This window comes from Notolabrus celidotus, chromosome 15, assembly GCF_009762535.1.
Source record: "Notolabrus celidotus isolate fNotCel1 chromosome 15, fNotCel1.pri, whole genome shotgun sequence".
Classification (NCBI taxonomy): domain Eukaryota; kingdom Metazoa; phylum Chordata; class Actinopteri; order Labriformes; family Labridae; genus Notolabrus; species Notolabrus celidotus.
Window position 1 is genome coordinate 8276109 of NC_048286.1, and position 20062 is coordinate 8296170.

The following is a 20062-nucleotide window of genomic DNA, read 5'->3' on the forward strand; positions in this document are numbered from 1 at the left end:
ATTCCATCATTACAGCATCATGCCCAGGCCATCATGCAGATACTTCATCAATAATGATGGCGATGATGGTGAAGGTGGAGAGCAATCGTCAGCCCACCAGAGCGTCTCCAGGCTAATTCAGACAGACATTACGGTCCAATATCTCAGTCCTGAGGAACAAGGATAATGAGCTGTGGGTGACAGACGCAGCTTATTTGATCAGCTCAAACAGGTGACTCACTGGAGGAGAGTCTCATCTGGAGGAAGTATTAACACAAATGAAGACTGAGAACTTCCCTGCTGCTGCTGCTGCTGCTGCTCCATTAAATATCCATCACAATGAACACAGTGAAACATCTCCTGCTGCTCACAAGTTTGTAAAAGCTTGGAACACACTGCTGCCAAATAAAACATATTTAGATAGAGGAGGAGGGCACAGCATACTCACAGACTCTGAGGTGATGATCACATAAAGGAAGCATTTACATGAGACTGAAAAAGAATAACCAAATACTCTTTACTACAGACGAATGGAAAATGAACTCATATGACACTGGATGCAGCAACACGCTTGTTTCCATGGTAGCTGACTCAATGAATTTATTGAAGTTCTGTCTGAGTCGCACATTTCAGACGAATGTTTACTCAGTGTACTTTAAAAAAGATAAAATGAAAAAAACAAACAGCACTAAAATTAACTTCTCTGCCTCGTGCTCTGCATGTCGGCACCTGTGTCCAATCGAACTTGAAGCAGTCTGTGGCTCTTACTCATGTTGTTCCCTCCTGTCTAGATCCTTGCTTGTGTCGCACTCACTTTCAGATGTTTATCACTTTGGACAAAAGCGTCTGCTAAATGAATGATAACATAATAACTGGTGTGTAAATCCTTTAATGTCTTACAATTCGATTAGATTTCAATTCTTGAGGCCTCAATTTGATTCCAAATAGATTCTTGATTCAAACAGACTCCCGGAGAGATCATTTCAGGATTTGTTTCAGTCTGCTGTGATGCACTCAAATATAAGGAAAATGTGTTAAAGTTTATACAGCTTCTATATTTAAAAAGTCCTTCAGATGACTGCAATAAAGTACATAAACCGAGACACAAGGTACATTTTGTTTTATGTCAAACTTACAAAGAAGTAAATCTAGTACCTTACAATTTTCAGTGACTTAATTTATAACAAGTTCAGGTTATACAAATGAAAATATAATTCAACATTTAATGACAAGCTTAGGCTGCTTCTGTATTTAATTGGGAATTAATTTCTAAAAATATTGTTAAACATTTAACATATCTTGTATTACTTTTAAATCATCACAGTAATTCTGTACAGGACTTTGACTTGTTGTCAGGGATTACTGTCTATCCGTAACACGGGACTTCCACCAGATCCATGTCCGGTCCGTCTCCGATCCACTGCGGTTCAGCTCCGTGCTCTCTCATCCATCAACACCCCCAGTTGAGTTTTCAGAATGCAGCACAGAGCAGGACCGCCGGACAGCTGGAGTCATGTGACCGAGGTTTCCCGAGCAATTACTGCATTAATGAATATCCAACCCCTCTCCTCATCCATGTTGTCTTTGAAAACCTCAGACCTGTTGACCGTTCAAGTGTAGCTTCGCTCATCACGACGGTTTGTTGTTGTAGTTAAGTGAAATACAATCTGGTGTTTTATTCTGAAAATTAACCGGATGATTTAATTTTGTTTTGGTGCCTGACTCCCTGCCCCGCTCCATCTGCTCTGTTGAGACTGATGTGTCGTGCTCCTGCATCCGGCAAAAATAGAAGTCTTGTGTATCTGATCCGTTGCAATCCGGCGTGTTGGATCAGAGACGCAGCCAGAACACAACGGAGCGGATCCAGTTGAACACATTGACTCTAGCAGCTGCTGTATACTCTGGAGTCAGTTAGCTCCCCTGAGCTGTCACAATATCCCTAGCAGCAGAGAATACTCTCTCACTGATGACATGTAGAGGTGATGGATCTTGATATTCTATTTGCTCATTCAGAACTCTTCACACTCCAGGTGATGGTCTATAATGTGAGCTTGAGCATTTGAGTGTTTCCTAAGTGCTTAAATTTTACTTTGCACACTGTTAAACATCATGTAAAGCTCCTTTATACCCGGGAGATTGTGGTATCCGAAGTGGCCTTCAATGCAGGAACTGACTGCTGGTGTAACTTTAGAAAAATGTTTAAAATTGTTGGACTTTTCAAACCGTTTTGGGGAATAAGAACTGCAATTCTGTTGTGAGTCGATTTTTCCCATCCCTAATTGTAACATCCTAACAACAAACAAAGGAACCAATGACCTTACTGAAGAAGGACTTTAGTAAAATCACCAAAAGTTTTGGACGTCTTTTGTTTACTGTATTATTTTGCGAAGAAACAAGTAGGCCAAAGCTATGTCATACATGTGCCAGGCATATTCAGCAGCTCTTAGCTTACTTGTTTATTTGCACATAAACAAAATGACTGCACTGATTTTTTTAAGTTTGAACATTATATAAGATACTTTGGAAGTCAATACCAACCAAGATACCTCCTCACTAATAATAACATACAGTAGGTCAGATAATCTGAGGTTTAAGGAATATGCTGCAGTACAAAATGTATTAAATGCACAAATTACACTAAAGTTTATGTCTGTACATTAAGATGCATCACAAAGAAAACTTAAAATCTGATTCATTTAATTTTTTCAAGAAAAGTCCCACAATACACAAAACGAACGTCCTTCAAAAACTCATCTTCTTCAATTCTTTCTTTGAGAGCTCATTTGAAACAGTTTCCTCTGAGCCACTCTGTCGTCTTTGTGCTTACTTGCATTCATTCTGAATGCTGCACAATAATGCCACTGTGTTTGCATGCGTTTTCTTCCGCTGCAGTGCTCTGAGCCTCAAGACCACCTTGTAAAAAAACCTCCATGATCACAGAAATCCATTAAAATTTCAAATTTATGCTGAGCAGAAGATGAATCAGAGGGATGTTGATCACCATATGACTCAATTATTCTCAAAAGCAATTCATTGTTCCCTGAAACTTTAAACTTCAAATTATGATGATCCAATATTTCCACTGTTGGACTCTCATGAATACTCAATGCACATCATTCTCCAACAAGCATACAGACAGACATGATGTTTGCTTAAGTTCTTAAAGTCGTGCTTTTCTGTGGTGGAGCGGCTCAACTACCAGAAGCTCGTGGAAGAAAAACAATCAAGGGATTCATTTCTCGTGGATGCAGGAAACCACTCTTAAGTCTGACCATTGGTTCACAAAGGTTCCGGAGTCAAACAGCTTGTTACATGACACCGCAGAGACCTCGTTCACACCATTCCTCCCTCCTCAACTGACCTGGAAATCATTTCCCCGTGATTTAGGATCTTCCAGTTTCTTGCATGCACCTGGAAGAGACGATGATCGAGGAGAGAGGAGGGTTCTGGAGGAGAGAGGAGCACATTGTTGAGTTTGCTGAAGTGATGAGCTCTAGCTAGCACATGGCCTCGCTCCTAATTGATTGTAGGTGGTCATCACATGTATTCTTGCGGGTCACACATGCTGACGAAACTAACAGAAAAGTCACTCTCCGGATTTAATAAGGTCATTTAGATATTTTTCTGCTTTAAACTGAGTGCTAAGTGTCACATTTCCACATTTTTTGGATGACTTTGGCATCTCAGGTGGCCTCTTCACCAAGGTTGCAGAGGTGGGGGAGACTTTAGCCCGGTCTGAGGTGAATACAGGTCAATGTAGAGACTCTCCACATAGCTTGTATCTGTTAATTTAGCTCAGTGCTGTGGAAAACATGTAGACTGGTAGGGAAAACACAGATTCTGAGAATTCCATGATATTCCACGTTTTTCATTCAATTCCATTTTTATTCTGGAATTCTGTGATTCCATCTGTGTTTTCCAAATAATGGAGATCAAAGGGCTCTACCCTGCTTTTGTGATCATTGTTAGAATAATAAGGTTAAGGATGGGGTGTGGCATTACTTGATAAAACAACTGCTGTGTCAATGTGATGAAAGTGTATCTATGTCCAGGATTAGTCCAAACATCTGTTCATTTTAGTGTCACATTTGGTGCAGACTTAAGTGTCTGAACAGCTGTTGGATAAGACAGAGAACAGATTGTCCATTCAACAGTTTTGTTTTAGTGGTTTCTAATGAATATGACTGTGCCTCAGAGCCATTCACACAGACAGTGTTTTCTTGCAGTTTGCGTAGGTGTGTGTTTTTGTGACTTTGCATGTGTTACTGGGTGTATCACATACAACATACAGAACAAAATACCAAGGAATAAAGACTTTTGGTGTGTTGATGTACAGATCTTGTGTGCATCACGTGTGCATTGCATGTGTTTCTCTCTGTGACTCATCAGACCAGTTGGTGTACCCACATGCCAGGCTGGCTCATTCTTGGCACCCAGCACTCCCCCACACTGTCGACATTATTCAACACCGACAGAGCTCATCTTCACTTTATTCAGAGTCTCTGCTGTTCTCCTTCTGTCTGTTACTGCAGCTTCACTTCACTCTGACCCCTCTGCAACACAAGCTCACGTCCAAATCACTACCAGTACAAGTCCACCTCAGAGAAATGTGAGGTCAGGACAGGTGGTAAAAGATGGAAATGTCATGGGGGGGAGGTGTTTTTTTTCTTAAGTCATCTGAAAATAGTTCTGCTTCATCTTTAAAAGAGAATGAAGGGAGTGATATATTTACAGTATCAAGTGAGGGAGGTACATCTATAATTTTACAGAGTCTATATTTAAGACAGCGTGTAAGATCTGGGTAGTAACAAGGATGAACAGAGGCGACTATTTCCCTAGTCATTCTGACGAAAATTTAAATACCAACTAGCAAGCCTAAGCTGAGAAAACACCAAGTCTAAATTGAGCAGATTTTTTTTTACCCGGGCTCAAAACAGGATCAGAGTCTCCAGGTAAACAATGTCAAATTGGTTTGGTGTGGCTAAAGTCAGCAGAGCTAGCACTACCAGCCTTCGCTCCTCCTCGTGGTCATGTGTCAGTTTAACCAGACACAACCTACGTACAAGTTTATCTCCATTTTCCAGATCAGTATACAGCCAAATCGCACCACACTACGCTACGAGATGTCATCTGTTGTCTGTGCTGTTTTACGTCTGGATAGCAGAGCATTACACTATGGCAGTAGCCATAATTGGTGCTAAAGACCTGGCTAGTGGCAGGTGGCTGTGCTACAACTTAGATATAAAATAGGTTCAGCATTTCAGGCATACAGTAATACAAATATTAAAGATGTGTAACCGACTGGTAATTTCTGTGCCAAATTGGTGACATTTAATCATTTGGTCGACTAAACACGTACAATTTTTCTCTCTGGTGAAACTGATTTAATTCAGTTATGCATGCAACACAAGTTAATTTCTCAATAACTTACATTGGTTTGAACAGACATACAGGATGCAAATCCTTTACTTAGGTTAAAGAAACATGACACCGAGTAAGAATGCTCCATTCCAAAATGTGCCTGAATAAAACTACATGTGAAATAACCTTTAAGGAGTATTTAGCTGGTCATGAAGCAGACTAAAATAAACAATGATATCTCTATATTAGCTACAGCAGCAAACAAGACCATCTGCAAAAAGATTCACAAGTCATGGAAGTAATTTTTAATGCTTGTTAATCTGCCACCAGGTCAGTGTCCAAGTGCCAGCAGCTTTTGTTGACATTTTCCTCAGCAAAGATTCTCAGTGATTGATAAGACTGACAGTTAAAGGAAAGTAGGATGAGGTACATCACAGAAAACAGGACTTACAGGACCATGGATTAGCTCAGTAGAGCAGGTGCAGAGGCTACAGTCCTTGTGTCAGTGATTGCAGGTTTGACTTTTGATCCTAACACTATCTGGTCCATGTCATCCCCCCTCTATATCTCTCCATTTCCTATGTCTCTTCAGCTTTCCTGTCATATAAGAGCAAAAAGGAAACACTACTTAGGCAGGACAAGATCAGCATGGAAATGAGACGCACTGTTTTGTCCACAGAGGCAGCTGAAGTCAATGCAAACCAATCGATTTTCATAGGAGCTTTAAGCTGCATAAAGTATAGTTTAGGTAGCATTGTTTTCATGAATACAATAAATGTATAAATACTAAAAACACATTGACTTTAACGGCAAACAAACAGCTTTATCTTGCATGTCAAACATGTTTTCATCTACCCTGACCTCCTCTCAACACAGACGTATTACAATGTCACCCGACTCCCTCCTTTGCTCCCATCTGTATCACCACATTATCACTTCAGGGTAAACACATGTTGTTTTCGGCTCTTTGTGTATTTATAGGAGGACGGGCTCTGAGTATATACTGACTGATATGTACTGTGTATCGTGTTGTACTAAAGCACTTTTTCGTTTGTTAATGTTGACTGCATGGATGATAAAACTCGACCTAGGACTTACACCTGGGTAAAATGTCTCAACACTGCAGCTGTGATCAATAAAGCTTAAGGAGTATGGATGGTTTCCTCAGTAAGCTGATGCTGGTTTCTTGAAACAGATTTCATCTTTTGCGATTCATATTAATGCCAGAATATGTCCACTCCAATAATAAGCAGAAACAATTCAGCACAGTGTGAGAAAGAGGAACATTTTGTGTTTCTATCCACAACAAAGCCAGCAGATGGTCATCTCACGCTCCATTTATGCTCATGCTGGATGCTTTTTCTCTCAGATTTGAAGTTGGACACTCAGTTTTCACACGTTTATTTGCTTTTTTTTTATTTGGAAAGTGAATTGAAACATGGAGGTGATGAAGCACATAATGAGGTTTGATAGATATGCCTGAGAGAGCTGGCTTCAGAGACAATAGAAGTCTGTTTCATGTTCACAAGTACAGTCAGAGTTTTATGAATGTGTTGCATGATTTGAATTGTCCAGCTAGCCAATATCAGCAGGTTGTAAATAGTGTTAGAAAGTTGAGTGGTGCCTTGATTCATACTGAAGAAACACAGTGATGATATCAGTGTAATCCCCCCCTCTCTCTCAACCTTGTGCCAGAGTCCACTCGGCATCTTGGAGAGACACATTCTGTGAATTGACCATAATCGAACTGCAAGGCATCTAATTATTTATTATCTAACCCCAACCCATTATTTTAAATGAATCAATAGTGCTGTGGTAGAGGCGCCGCTTTAGCTCAGTTGTTACAGCAGGCGCCCAATGTACAGACTATGGCTCTTGTCCATAGACTGTATAAATAATCTCATTGGAAGACTCATAATCTCTATATCTATGAATTTGCCACGTAAGAACAAAAGTCACCCCCCTACAGTGTGTGCCGATCGAGAAATGAGCTATCCAGACTACACTCGTCTCTTGTACCAGGCTGTTAAAATGTCTATTTCTGCTGTAAAGATCAGCTTTTTTGAATTGGTGTGTATGTGGTTTCCGGTACTTCCGGAGCCAGCCTCAAGCGGATCCTTGATGAACTGCAGTTTTGAACACTTCCACATTGGACTCATATTTTAGACCGAAGGTTGCCGCTTGCTCTTGTCACACTGCATGGTCAAAGGTTTAATTTGGTGCTTGTCATTCTTCTCTTTCTCCTTATTCCCTGTCTCTCTCAAACTGTCCTTTCAAAATAAAAGAAAATAGCACAAAATAATATTTAAAAAAATTTCTGTAATCAAAATGTTTAGCTATTTTTGCAACCTTTGTGACCTCAATACTAACAACAACATATATATATATATATATATATATATATTGTTGTTAGTATTGAGGTCACAAAGGTTGCAAAAATATAGCTAAACATTTTGATTACAGAAATTTTTTTAAATATTATTTTTGTGCTATTTTCTTCTCTCTCTCTCTCTCTATATATATATATATATATATATTATATATATATATTGGTAAATGCAGCTTAAGGATACTTGAAACTAGATTGATTCTTTGATTGATAGGATTTTATTGTCAAACCAATCACAACAGCTCCACTTGCATCAAAGAAGTTGCAGACATGATCCATAGGTTCAGACACTAAACAACTCCAAACAGGACTTCAACATCCTCATGATCTTAGATTTAGTTTAGTCTAAGAGCCAAACAAAGCTGATATTTTCTAAAGTTGAAGAAAGTTTCTCTTCCTCTGATTCAGGAGGATTGTTGTTTTTATTGTTTCTGTTTGGTAATACTTCTGGTGAAGCAGCTTTCAAATAAGCACAAGGTACTTGTGCTCTAATGAAAGAAATAAGGGCTCCGTGAAGAAACCCATTCCACTGCACCCTCACCTCCAATATCTAAGCTTTAACAATAAGTTATGTTACCTACCATATGTCTTCTAATGACACTCAAGCATGGAGATAGGTGGGAATAGATGAGAAGTGAGAGCCAGCACATTACCAGGATTATCAAGGGGGCTCGTCTCTGTGTTTAATTGAGTAAGCCCCACGACACCTCAAGGAGTCTTAACAGTCAGCTCTGGCATATCCAAGACTTGTTCCTTCCATGCTAGTTGTCACTTTCCACCATACCCCACACCAAAACAGACAGGACAGACAGGACAAGAGACGGATCAGAGGAAAAGGTATGAAGAGAAATGTTAGCAAGAAGACAGTGAAGGTAGAGCCCATGGCAAGAAGCCTGTTAAGGCTATGACAGATCCCTGCCAGGTTAGGCTGTACACCCTCCTCCTACTCCCCTACTTTAATGAGGGATGAGAGGAGAGGGGGGAAGAGAGAAGAGTATGAAGAGACAGAAAGAGGACAGGGAAGACACCTGAGAAAACTACATGGGTTCCAGTGAATTAATTGATTTAATACATAATTAGCCTAATTAAAGCTCCTGTAAGTAACTTTTAGGAGTGTTGATTTTGACGCCCCCTATGGACAAGGCAGAAACTCTTATCAACATTGATTTTGAAATGTACATGTGTAAGTGATGTTATGGCACAACAACTTTATCACAAATCCAAAACCTTTTCCTTGGAAATAAAAAAAAAATGCTTATACGGTAGCGATCTATTAGTCAGTTACCCTGACTTTACCCCCACAGGTGGTTTTATACATTACAAACAAGTATATAGAAACAATCAATCTTGTCACTAATAGTCTTGTTTACTTGTGTTGAGACATTCAGTCTGTTTCATAACCAGCTGAAAACTCCTCGCAGGAGCTTTAAGTATCGTCTCAGATATTTATCCTGTGTCCGAACTACTAGACTAAAAAATCATAGTCTTTAATGCTTAAAGTCAGCTCACTCTCAGGTCGTTGGTGTCAGAATGATGCTGAAAAGGTTTCCATGAAAACCTTCAGCTATTGGACGTGGCAGACATTACTTTTTTAGTGTTCTCCAAAAGCAAAAATAATTGTCTTAAATGGAATGAATGAGATTTCCTCTGAAAACAGATTGGATTTAGTGGAAAATGTTTCTCAGCCAAATTTTCTGCCCTGTCCCGACACGTGTGTATAACTGTGGGATGATTCAGAGAAGAGGCTGCAGAGAGTTTGAGTCCTCCTGCAGAATCACACTGAGAGTCTGCTCCAAAGAGACTGTCTCAGGGTTTAAACAGCTCTTCCTCAAACAGTTTTTCTTTGTCTTTTTTTTGTCCAAACACTTCAGCCTAAGAGTAACTTTGTGTCCTGTTTTACTGTTTTGTATTTTCATATATAAATGTATTGCCCTAACCTTATCTATGTAGACGCTATTGGTATCCTGTCCCCTTAATGCCACAGGAAACTATTATATTGTACACAATGGTATACCTTCTACTTCAGGAAACAGTTTGGGAGAGGTCCTTTCCTGTTTCAACCTAACAATGGACTTGTGCACAAAGCCAAGAGCCTGTTACACAAAGTTATTTTAGACCAGGCTGTAGTGTAAGCTTATACTGGCAATTCATCAGTTATTAACCTTTAAATGTCATTTATCAGCTTAAACCAGGTTCATGAGGCAGCAGCACCCTACCCTTCCTCCTGTGGGCTGGGAGACCACATTGAAGGGTGGTCACGCCAAACGAACACCAGCCTTCCTCTAAAGAAAACAGAGTCAGGGTCTCATGTGAAACCAAAATGTGTGCCAAAAAAAGAAAACAGCAGGACACACTATGTACAAGAAATAGATATAAAATCTAGTTTCACCTTGCAGTGAAACCAATGTGAAAGTGGTGTAACCATGAATGGCCAGCAGAGTGCAACTCTTCTGGTTGCAAAAACAGATTTTATGAAGTCATTGAGAAAATGGTCCAGCCGCTCAGTAGATACTCAAACTCAGTCAACATCTTTCTGATGAGCTTATGGTCTCAAAAACTTGTTTCAAGTCTCTGTCATACTGAATGTTTATTCGCCAACTAATGGTCTGTTGTAGGATAAAAGGAAGTTATACAGCATGGTATACTTGATGGCATGGCTACCTATGATTGATAAGTGGCTATGATGCCAATATGTCAATCAATAGAGACGTAACAATGCACATAATCTTGCTTGACCAATTTTCGTCACCTCATGATCCCACCTACCACACCTTAGGCTTTAAAAGCCGGTCCACAAATCTTCAAATGAAGCCAATTTGAAACTACAGTTCCTTAAATGGCCACTAGGGACAGGCTGCCAAAATAAAGGTATCCCCATTAGGTTCCATGTTAAGGGCTCATTGTAGCTGTTTGCCAGGAAGCCTAAAGGCTGATTTATACTTCTGCGTCGAATCAACGGAGTACCCTACGCACGTAGCTCCAGTACCTACGCAGAGGCATACATACGTAGCTGATGTGCACCTCCTCCAAAATGTAACTACCCGTAGAGCCGACACGGACTGCAAGCCCTGTGATTGGTCCGCTCGGCAGCACTGTCTTTCCCGTATTAACAGCACATCGGCCGTGTATTTCATCTCCTTCTCTATTCTTCATGTAATCATGTCTGTATGATAAACAGCAACATGTATCAGCTGTAGATTAACATAACACGCTCTGAATCGCTGCGGAAAAGTAAACAGAGATCGTAGCGGGGCCGGAAGCAGGCGACCGAATATCAGAGAGAACACACTGCCCTCAAGCGTTTCGGTGTAGAATTGCTGTGCGACACGGACACATCGACGCACAAGTATGTGGGGCTCATGTCCGCGTCAGCCCCTGCTGTGTAGGGAGACGAGAGCAGAAGTATAAATCAGCCTTTAGGTGTTCAATGTCACGCCAAAGGACACTTGTCACATGAACTTTGCCGTTTTCTAGACTGATTAAAAGTTAGTGGAGTCAGCATTTCCAATATGTTGGCCCCCATCTTTTGGCTTCATAATGACTTTTCAGAAACCAATGTGTGACGTCACCGAGGCTGCTTTGAAAGGGTGATAGTCACTGCTACCAAAGCACTGAATTAACATGAAACAAATGACACAAAACGGATGAATTCAAGAAATGAGAACATGAAACATGTGGAATAATCTGAATCTGTCTTTGTTTCCAGATAGAAGAGGAGGAAGAAATCGGGTTTGCAGAAGGAACAACAGAAAGTGAGTTTACGACACAACTGACCTCAGTGATGGTCTGTACAAACACTCAACATGCAAAAACATGACACATCTACTCACCAGAGCTTTTTAAGAAGTTACAATTTTTCCCCTTCTACCTTTTTTTTTTTAAGTCTAGCAGTCAACTCCATTCATCGCACGCACACGCACACGCACACGCGCACGCGCACGCGCACGCGCACGCGCACACGCACACGCACACGCACACGCACACGCACACACACACACACACACACACACACACACACACACACACACACACACAATGTTCCACCTGAGTAAATGTCACGTGTCATGCAACTCTTATTCACCAGCAGCCTCAATGAACCTTTCTCTGCAGCTGTGCGAGTGTGTGTGTGTGTGTGTGTGTGTGTGTGTGTGTGTGTGTGTGTGTGTGTGTGTGTGTGTGTGTGTGTGTGTGTGTGTGTTTTCACCAGCGGGCTCTGCATCAACAGTATTGATTGTGTAATGGAGGGAGAGGAGGGCTCATCTGTTGATTCAGTCTTACCCGTTAAACGTGATATTTATCTCGTCAGCACCCCCACCAGTAAACAGGGAGGAGGAGGAGGAGGAGGAGGAGGAGGAGGAGGAGGAGGAGGAGGAGGAGGAGGAGGACAACCAACTGATCAAAGTAGAACAAACCCTGAGACACTTTGGCAATTCTGTGAAAAATTGTACTACTGTAGTTCTGGGTGTGGTCGCTGGCTGCCTGGACATACGGGAGAAAGACCAAACAGCAAGAATGAGCAAGCGCACACGCACACACACACGCGCTTAAGTATCCACAGCTGCTCCTCCTCCTGCCATATTTGGCTGAACTCCTCTAATGAACAAATCAAACTAAATATGTTGGCTGCAGAAGTTAATAATATCCATTAATCAGCGGTTCAGTCCTCTGCTCCTCCGGTCTGAATGTCCAACAGTCTGCAGACACAGAACCCCCAACTGCTCCTGACGCAGAGCCCTTTCACTGTGGTGTGTGTGAATGTGTTAATCAAGTTTAATAGGAAAGTTGGCCGCCTCTGTCATCAGTTATGAATTTGTGTATGTGAATGATTAGATGGGATACGCAGCGTAAAGTACTTAAAGTGATCAAATCAATCAGTGCTCTCGTCATTTCATTGCCGGTGTAATTAATTGTTTCTTTGCTGATTTTTTACCGTATGGGAACGTTACAATTCTTTCAGTCATTTAAAGGTGTTAATGGTTTCATTAATTTCTCAGTGCTGCAGAGAAAGAATCAGAATCAGAAATACTTTATTTATCCCGGGGGGAAATTCAGTCATTAAAGTTGCTCCTATACACAATAATTAAGAATATCAAATAATATCAATAGAGGAAGTAATTAATAAGATGTAAATATAAATACAATGAAAATAATGATAATAAAAGTATGTACAGAAGACAGAATAAGCTATGTAGAAAATACATGGTTGAAGTCCCCGGGGATCAGGAAGAGGGCACTCTGGTGGTCTGTCTGGAGTCTGGCTATGGCAGTCTTGAGAACGTTGGACGTAGTCGGGTTGGCAGAGGGGGGATGTAAACAGCTACCAGCACGACATGAGAGATCTCCCTGCGCAGACAACATGGTCAGAGGCCCACAGCGCTCTCGGTGCTATCCCGGTCTGCCCAGACAGTCTGGAAGCCGTCAATGGAGACATTGTGGTCGGGAATATCCAGATGCAGCCACGTTTCCGTGAAGAACAACATGCTACATTCCTGAAACTCCGTCTGACTCCTGGCTAGTCCTGTTAGCTCGTCCCCCTTATTAGCCAGAGATCTCACGTTGCCCATGATAAGAGAGGAGAGACACGGCTTCCATCTCCTTCCATAAACCGCCGTCTTATATACCAGCTATCCTCCCTCGTAGCTTTATGCCTCCTCTGCCTCCATGTGTCCTAAATCACCAGAGCTCCGCAGGAACATCCAGCAGCCTGAGCCAACGAGACGGCCAGCTTCAGCTCAACCAGTTGAGCATGGGTAAAAACAAAACAAAGCGGGGTTTCTGGGCAACAGTAATGCGAGTTAAAGATAAAGTTGGTGATTTCATTGTGAAAAACAGTCCACAACTCTCACCAACAGAAGGCCAAAAGAGGTAACAACTTCAACAAACTGCCAGAGAAAAATCTGCCGAAGTTCAATGAAGAAAGAGAGAAAAATCAGAAAGAAGAATGAACAAAGAGGAGCGACTCTAACAGGCTGAATGCACAGTTGGCACATGCGCACTATTAAAAGTTGTTAGATCCTTTACTTCAAGGTGCAAGACCCCTCACATCAGCATCCTGCTCACCTTGAAGGGGTCCCAATCTAGTATTACAACCCACTCTCTATACATTAACCTGTGATTAAACTGCTGCTAATCTAAATAGGTGGTATCATCTTTTCCCGTTTTTCAAAAACAAAGTTCAACTGTTGACTGTCAATACTAAAAGAAGGCTAAGTTTCAAATTGCGAGGTAAACATGTGTTGGGAGTAATCCCGGGATGACACGGCAGGCTGCACTGAACAACTTCTTTAAAAAGTCACGTGAGATTTCAGCAAGATCAACACAAGATTTGCTCAAATAGTGACATCACTTGTTGGTGAATCTCCTTAAAAGGGCAAATGTATTTACTATTTATTATTTTGAAGAGAATCACAACTTTGTTTTATGGCAGCAGTGAGGAGGCTTCTAGAATGCTGAGGAAGGTGGGAGGGGGGTTCTTAAAGAGACAGTGTTGTTGAAACTAAGCATTTAACACAGAGGCTGAAATTAAGAGACTGAGATACAGATTTTGAGCTGGAAGAAGAGAGAGAAGAGAAAGAAGAAGGAGATGATGTACTTTATTAATCCCCATGGGTAAATTAATTGTAAAGCTACTAAAAGCTTTTAGAGGGACGATATAAAGCCTGAAAAATCAGCAGAATGCCCCCTCTTTAAGAAATCAATCATTTTAAAGCAAACATTGATTTATGAAGGAGTTCACTGATTCAAATATAATGATTATCTTTTTTGAAAAAAGTCCATTACACTAACATTTTGAGCTGCATGCACAGCAGTGCTTGAGTCACCAATGCTTGAGACTGAGCCCAGTCTCAAGTCCTCAGTGTTCAGGTCGAAGTCAGGTGATGGGGATTCAACTCAACAACTAGGATTCTTCTTCAGTGACTCAGACTGAGTGAGGTGGCTCTCTTGGCAGTGTAGCAGGATGTGTTGCTGAACAAGAGCCTGTGGATGAGCATGCAGGTGAACACACATGCCAGCGCTCAAACGAAACATAAATGATCATCAAAAATCAGTCCTCTCCATCATCCCAGTCAGAATGCAGTGAATACTCAAGCCATCAGTCCTCAAGTCCAAGTTTAGTTACGAGTCCTGAAAATCAAGACTCCCAGTCCTGGACTGGAGTACTTCAACAATGATCCACTGTAATGGTCAGCTGTCTGTACTCAGATTTAACTGAACATTTCCACTGATTACAACCATGAATTTCCATCTAGGATCAATGCTGATTACTTTCTTTAAGAACCGGTTGATTGTTTGAAAAATTTGAATAAAGTGAGAAGAATTGTTGAGACCAAAGTGTGAATGTTACCATCGTTTGTGTGGTCAACGTTTATATATGAAGAAAGGAGAGAGTGAGGAAAAGAAAGTTAAAGTTTGTGTCCTTAGCTGATCTGCACAAGTTCCACTTTAACCTCTCTCTGTCTTTTTCTTCTGACAGGTTATTGTACAGAACAGAAGAAACCAAAGGTCATCTTTGTGATCGGTACGTACATGACTATGAGCAGACACACACACGTGCACACACACTCTTAGTAATCAGACAGATATAGTCACAGAATAGTACTGCCACTGTCCTGCATTTTTTTTAAAAGAACAGAACTCTGACTGTTTTTGCTCTGAAGAAAAAGATGCGTTCAGGAGCATCACTCACAGGCAAGCCTAAAGCTCTTTTGATAATCCCTTACATATAATGTTACACTGAGATCAAATTCAAGCTGATTTTAAGAATTTCTGAGAAGTTTATGATTAAAGTAACACTTCATACCCTCTGAACCTCCTGAAAGGTTTTGCTATTTGACTTCTTTTTATGACACTGTAGGTAGGTCTGTGAGTTTGGGCTGTGTACCAGCAAAGAGGGACAATGTGACAGTCTACACTCTGGGAAATTGGTGTTTGATTACCTATAAGGAGGCTGATGAACAGATCTTTAACTTGCAGCAATACTATCAAAAAATGTTTGGATTACATTTTTATTGCAACAATATTTAAGAGCCTGCTACATCTTCAATCTGAAACTAGAAAACTTCACCTGATAAAATAGTGATACCTATGCTGTAAACTGGGACTAGTTTCTCCTGTAGTTTTGGTATCCAGCAGATTGAAAGGTTTTCCTGAGTTCAAAAACAGACAAATCTTCAAAATATATATAATAAAATTGAAATAAATAAAACATAGTTTTAAGGTGCAGCAGATAAGTCAGCAGAGTGTTTACGTGTGATCACTTAGTATGCAGCGACAGCCAGCGACTCTGTGTGTCACTCTGTTAATTGAAGACAGGACGGAGAGATGAAGGTTAATGACAGATGTGAGACACACAGAGTTTCCATTAACCATCGCTCACTGCTCTAATGGAAAATTCCAAAGATACGACCATTAAAGGATTATGAATCATAGCTCTCATTGACTCCCGTACTGCTCCGTGTTAAAACCAACGAAACAAATCTCCTGATCCATGAAAACGGCAGCTTGTCTTCATATCTGAGAGACAGACGGTCAGTGAGAGCAGCATCTGTCTAACTGCAGCACAGGATCAGGGATGGAAATGTTGTTTGTTTACGCTCATGTCTTATGCATGTACAAAGCGCAGAAAGAAAAATCAAACATGCTAGACTTTCTGACAGAGGGTCGTGACTGTTGTGGCCTGGATCGTTGTTCACTATGGCACATTACACAGGACAAAACCAGCGATTTATGGGGCCAGCAGGTCGAGACACCCTACGTCTGCTGGATCGGGCATTATTGTGCATAAAACAAGTTGTCTGACCTCAGCATAAGACTATGGTTTCTGTACATGGGGCGCATACTATAACTATTGATTTATGAAGTCTTAGGGTTTCTCACTTTAATAGATTTCCTCCAAATTACACGTAGTCACTTGATTAAAGAAATAAAGAAATATTGTGTGTAAATGCAGCTTGTGGAATTGAGCATCTTTGACAACAAACTGTCCTGGTACTTCCACTGAGTCAAACTTCAAGGATTGTTTTATCTTAGCACTCAAACTATCACAGCTGCTTCAATCAAAGCATCTCTCCCATGATAAAGTTAACTTGAACAAAATGTGAACCTCCACTTTCCTTATTTATAGCATTTTCAAGAGCACTTTCAAAACCCAAGCTGCAAAAGGCTTCTAACAAGGAACAACTGCAAGGACTAAATTATTCAGTGAAAATAAAAGTATGCTGCTACATCCCTGATGTTTCACTGCAAAAAGTGACGCAGCGTTTTACTAACACCAATTCTTTACCGTGCAAACATGTTATGTGCAGTTGGTGAGATGCACTAAATACATGGAATCCTGCTGGTCCAATCAGTTTGTGCATCTTCACAGGTCAAGGTTTTTACAAGCTAAGTCAGTTTAGACTCTGCAAACAGTTGAGACTCTCTCTGACACAGCATGAGGACTCCTCACTTCTCTATGAAAAGTTAATGCCAACCACCGCCCCACCATCGCTCCTCCTCTTCTATAAACCTGCTCCACCGCTGCTGATGCTGTGATCTGTCAAAAGCTGATCCCTTCTTCACCACTCTAGAGAACGATGTCACTTGTTCCCCTCAACCTTTCTTCTGAATGCTGATGAGAGGTGTCATCAAGGTAAAACAGTCAAAGGGTGAAGAAAAAGAAAAGAGCAGCTATATAAGAAGCTAAAGGAGCTCTGGAGAGATGGAAAGTGGATAAATACCCAAACTGGAATCAAAGGAAACATTAAAATAAAGTAATCTGTCCAGGAATAAAACATTTAGTTGTGCAAAGGTTCAAATAAAACTGACATTTTACATTTAAGAGTCCAAAACTCTAAATGAAGTCTGCTGGGAGATGCTGAAAAACAAATTTGTTAAACTGGATCATGAGTATCTTCAGATACCGATAGAAGAATTTCAAGTTAATGCTGCATTGAGGTGTCAATTATAAACTTTACCACCTGCATGTTGCTAATCATTAGACATCGTACAAACAACACCATTCAAATTAAACACTCTATATATAATACAGTCTCATCTTCTTAAAGAGCTCATGTTTCATCTCTTACTAATATTATAGTTTATGTTATCTGTTCGGTTGTATGTGTTCTAGGTGTGAGAGGGTTAAACAGCATTTTGTTATCAGGTGTAAGAGAAGACGATCTGTGTTTAACAATCTAAGACCCCTCCGGCTAAAAGCTCAATTGGATTCGTTGAAGCAGTGTTGTGTGAAGATGCTCCAGAAAGAGGAAAGGGATGATGCCCAGAGGGAAATGTAAATATGAAGCGGACGCTGTGTGTAAAGTTGTGCACACCGAAAATAACAGCAACAATTCTCCACATTTAGCTCCAAAACGTCCTTGAAAATATCACAACACGTTTTTAAGTTCATGAAGCGATACAGATATTCCAATCATAGTCAGTCAGTACTGACTCTTACTTGTTATAGCCGGACTGCCCACCATAAAAATGCTGGATAGGCAGTTTTGGAGGCTATACAGAGATTTCACAACGCTCAGAGACAGAACTGACCCAGTCTATAGTACGACAAGGCAAGTTGCTTGTCTGTCGCTTTATGAAGTTTTTATTTTGGTATTTCCGCTAGGCAGCAGTGTGAATCTGCATATCAGCTAAATATTAGGACGCAGAGCAACATTTAACATTTAGATTTATATTTAATTTATATTTAACATTTAGATTTATTTAACATTTAGATTTAATGTTGAACATTTAAATTTAGATTTAACATTTAGATTTATATTTAATATTATATTTAACATTTATATTTATATTTTAACATTTGATTTAATGTTGAACATTTATATTTAACATTAAGATTTATATTTAAATGTATATAGATTTAACATTTTGATTTATTTTTTTTATTTTTTTTTTTTTTAACATTTTGATTTGTTTAACTTATTTTTTTTTTTTTATTTTTATTTTTTTGATTTAGATTTAACATTTAGATATACAATTTAGATTTATATTTAACATTTAGATTTACATAATATTTATATTTATTTTTAACGTTTAGATTTAGCATTTGGATTTAACAGTGTTTTTAACTTAATATATTTTTCACAACAAAATTAAATGTGAAGAATGGGATAAAAAAAGTGATTTTAAAAATTCACTCCTGTTTTATGACATTTTTAAGCTAAATGTGGAGAATTGTAGCCATCAGTGTGCACAACTTCACAAACAGTGACCCATAAATAAGAGGTTCTCTTTTCCCTGTTTTCACCCTTATGTTCCCACCACACTCTACTTTGTCTTTCTCTCTGTTCCTCATATCTTTCTCCCAGTACTGTGTAGAAAGTTACAATTTTAACCCTCATTCAGGACCCAAAACCTGCTGATGGTGAGAGAAATAAGAGCTATTTTCCTGATTTTTGAAATGATGCAGAAAATTATTGCAGTTCTGTTAAAAGAAATCAATGTAAGGTTAGAAATGGTAACCATTTAAACAAGAGTAAAAAGACAGTTTATTTAGAAATACTTTTAGCTGTGGTTTATTGTGCCTCTATTGATGTTTTATTTGTTTAAATGAGCTTCATGACACAGATTAATGTACTGTCTGTATATGAAGATTGACAACACAACAGTTCCCCAATTTATCAATCATAATTTACATATTTAGTGCCAAATCACAACTAATGTTATCCCAAGACTCTTTTGTAACAGAGCAGGTCTAGACTGTACTCTTATATTATTAACAGTGACCCAAGAGCCAGTCCCATCTTACAGACAGGACTCAGTCTGATCTCATCTTAATCCACCATGAGCAGAGCACTTTGCAGCATTTAACAAGTTACAGTGGCAAGGACAAACTTCCTTTAACAGGCAGAAACCTGGAGCAGGACCAGACTCATGTTCGACACACATCTGCTGAGACCGAGTTTGGGTCCCCAAAAGTGAAGCCAAAGTTTTTAGAGCTCCCCCTGGTGACTGGCTGCTGTATAAGTCATGAAGCCTGCCTGCCTCTATTGTAACAGATGGGACATGGGTCAAAAGTGCAAGTGTTCATTTTTCAGAGTTAGTTTGAACAAATATTTGATTCTCGCTCAGCTACACAGTCAATGAAAACAATGTTTTATCAGACATTTCATACACAGGCAGTACAAGAGGCATCAACTCTGTGCAGAAGCCTTCAGAGTTAGATAATACAACTTTCTGAAACAGCTTCAAAATCCTTTGAATGACACTCATTTTTGAAGGAGAGTGTGAAGTCTGTATTATTCTCACACATTGCCTAAAACAAATGTTTCTACTCTGTGTGAGTTTGGGCAAACAGGTTTGATCCATAGAGAGAAGTGCACAGGGATTTACGAC

General features: G+C 39.9%; 1 protein-coding gene and 1 long non-coding RNA gene across 3 annotated transcripts in view; one reads left to right on the plus strand and one right to left on the minus strand.

Moving 5' to 3' along the window:
* Positions 1-20062, plus strand: part of ak5 (adenylate kinase 5) — a 115271-nt gene that overhangs the window by 72311 nt on the left and 22898 nt on the right. Inside the window, 2 exon segments of the mRNA XM_034703972.1 lie at positions 11436-11481; positions 15204-15248. Of these exon segments, the coding sequence (XP_034559863.1) occupies positions 11436-11481; positions 15204-15248 (91 nt within the window).
* The window catches only part of LOC117827381, a 76553-nt gene that overhangs the window by 37335 nt on the left and 19156 nt on the right, over positions 1-20062 (minus strand). For both annotated transcript variants that reach the window (XR_004634198.1, XR_004634197.1), the window contains exon 3: positions 3341-3425. This is a non-coding gene — a long non-coding RNA (uncharacterized LOC117827381). The remainder of the gene's footprint in view (positions 1-3340; positions 3426-20062) is intronic.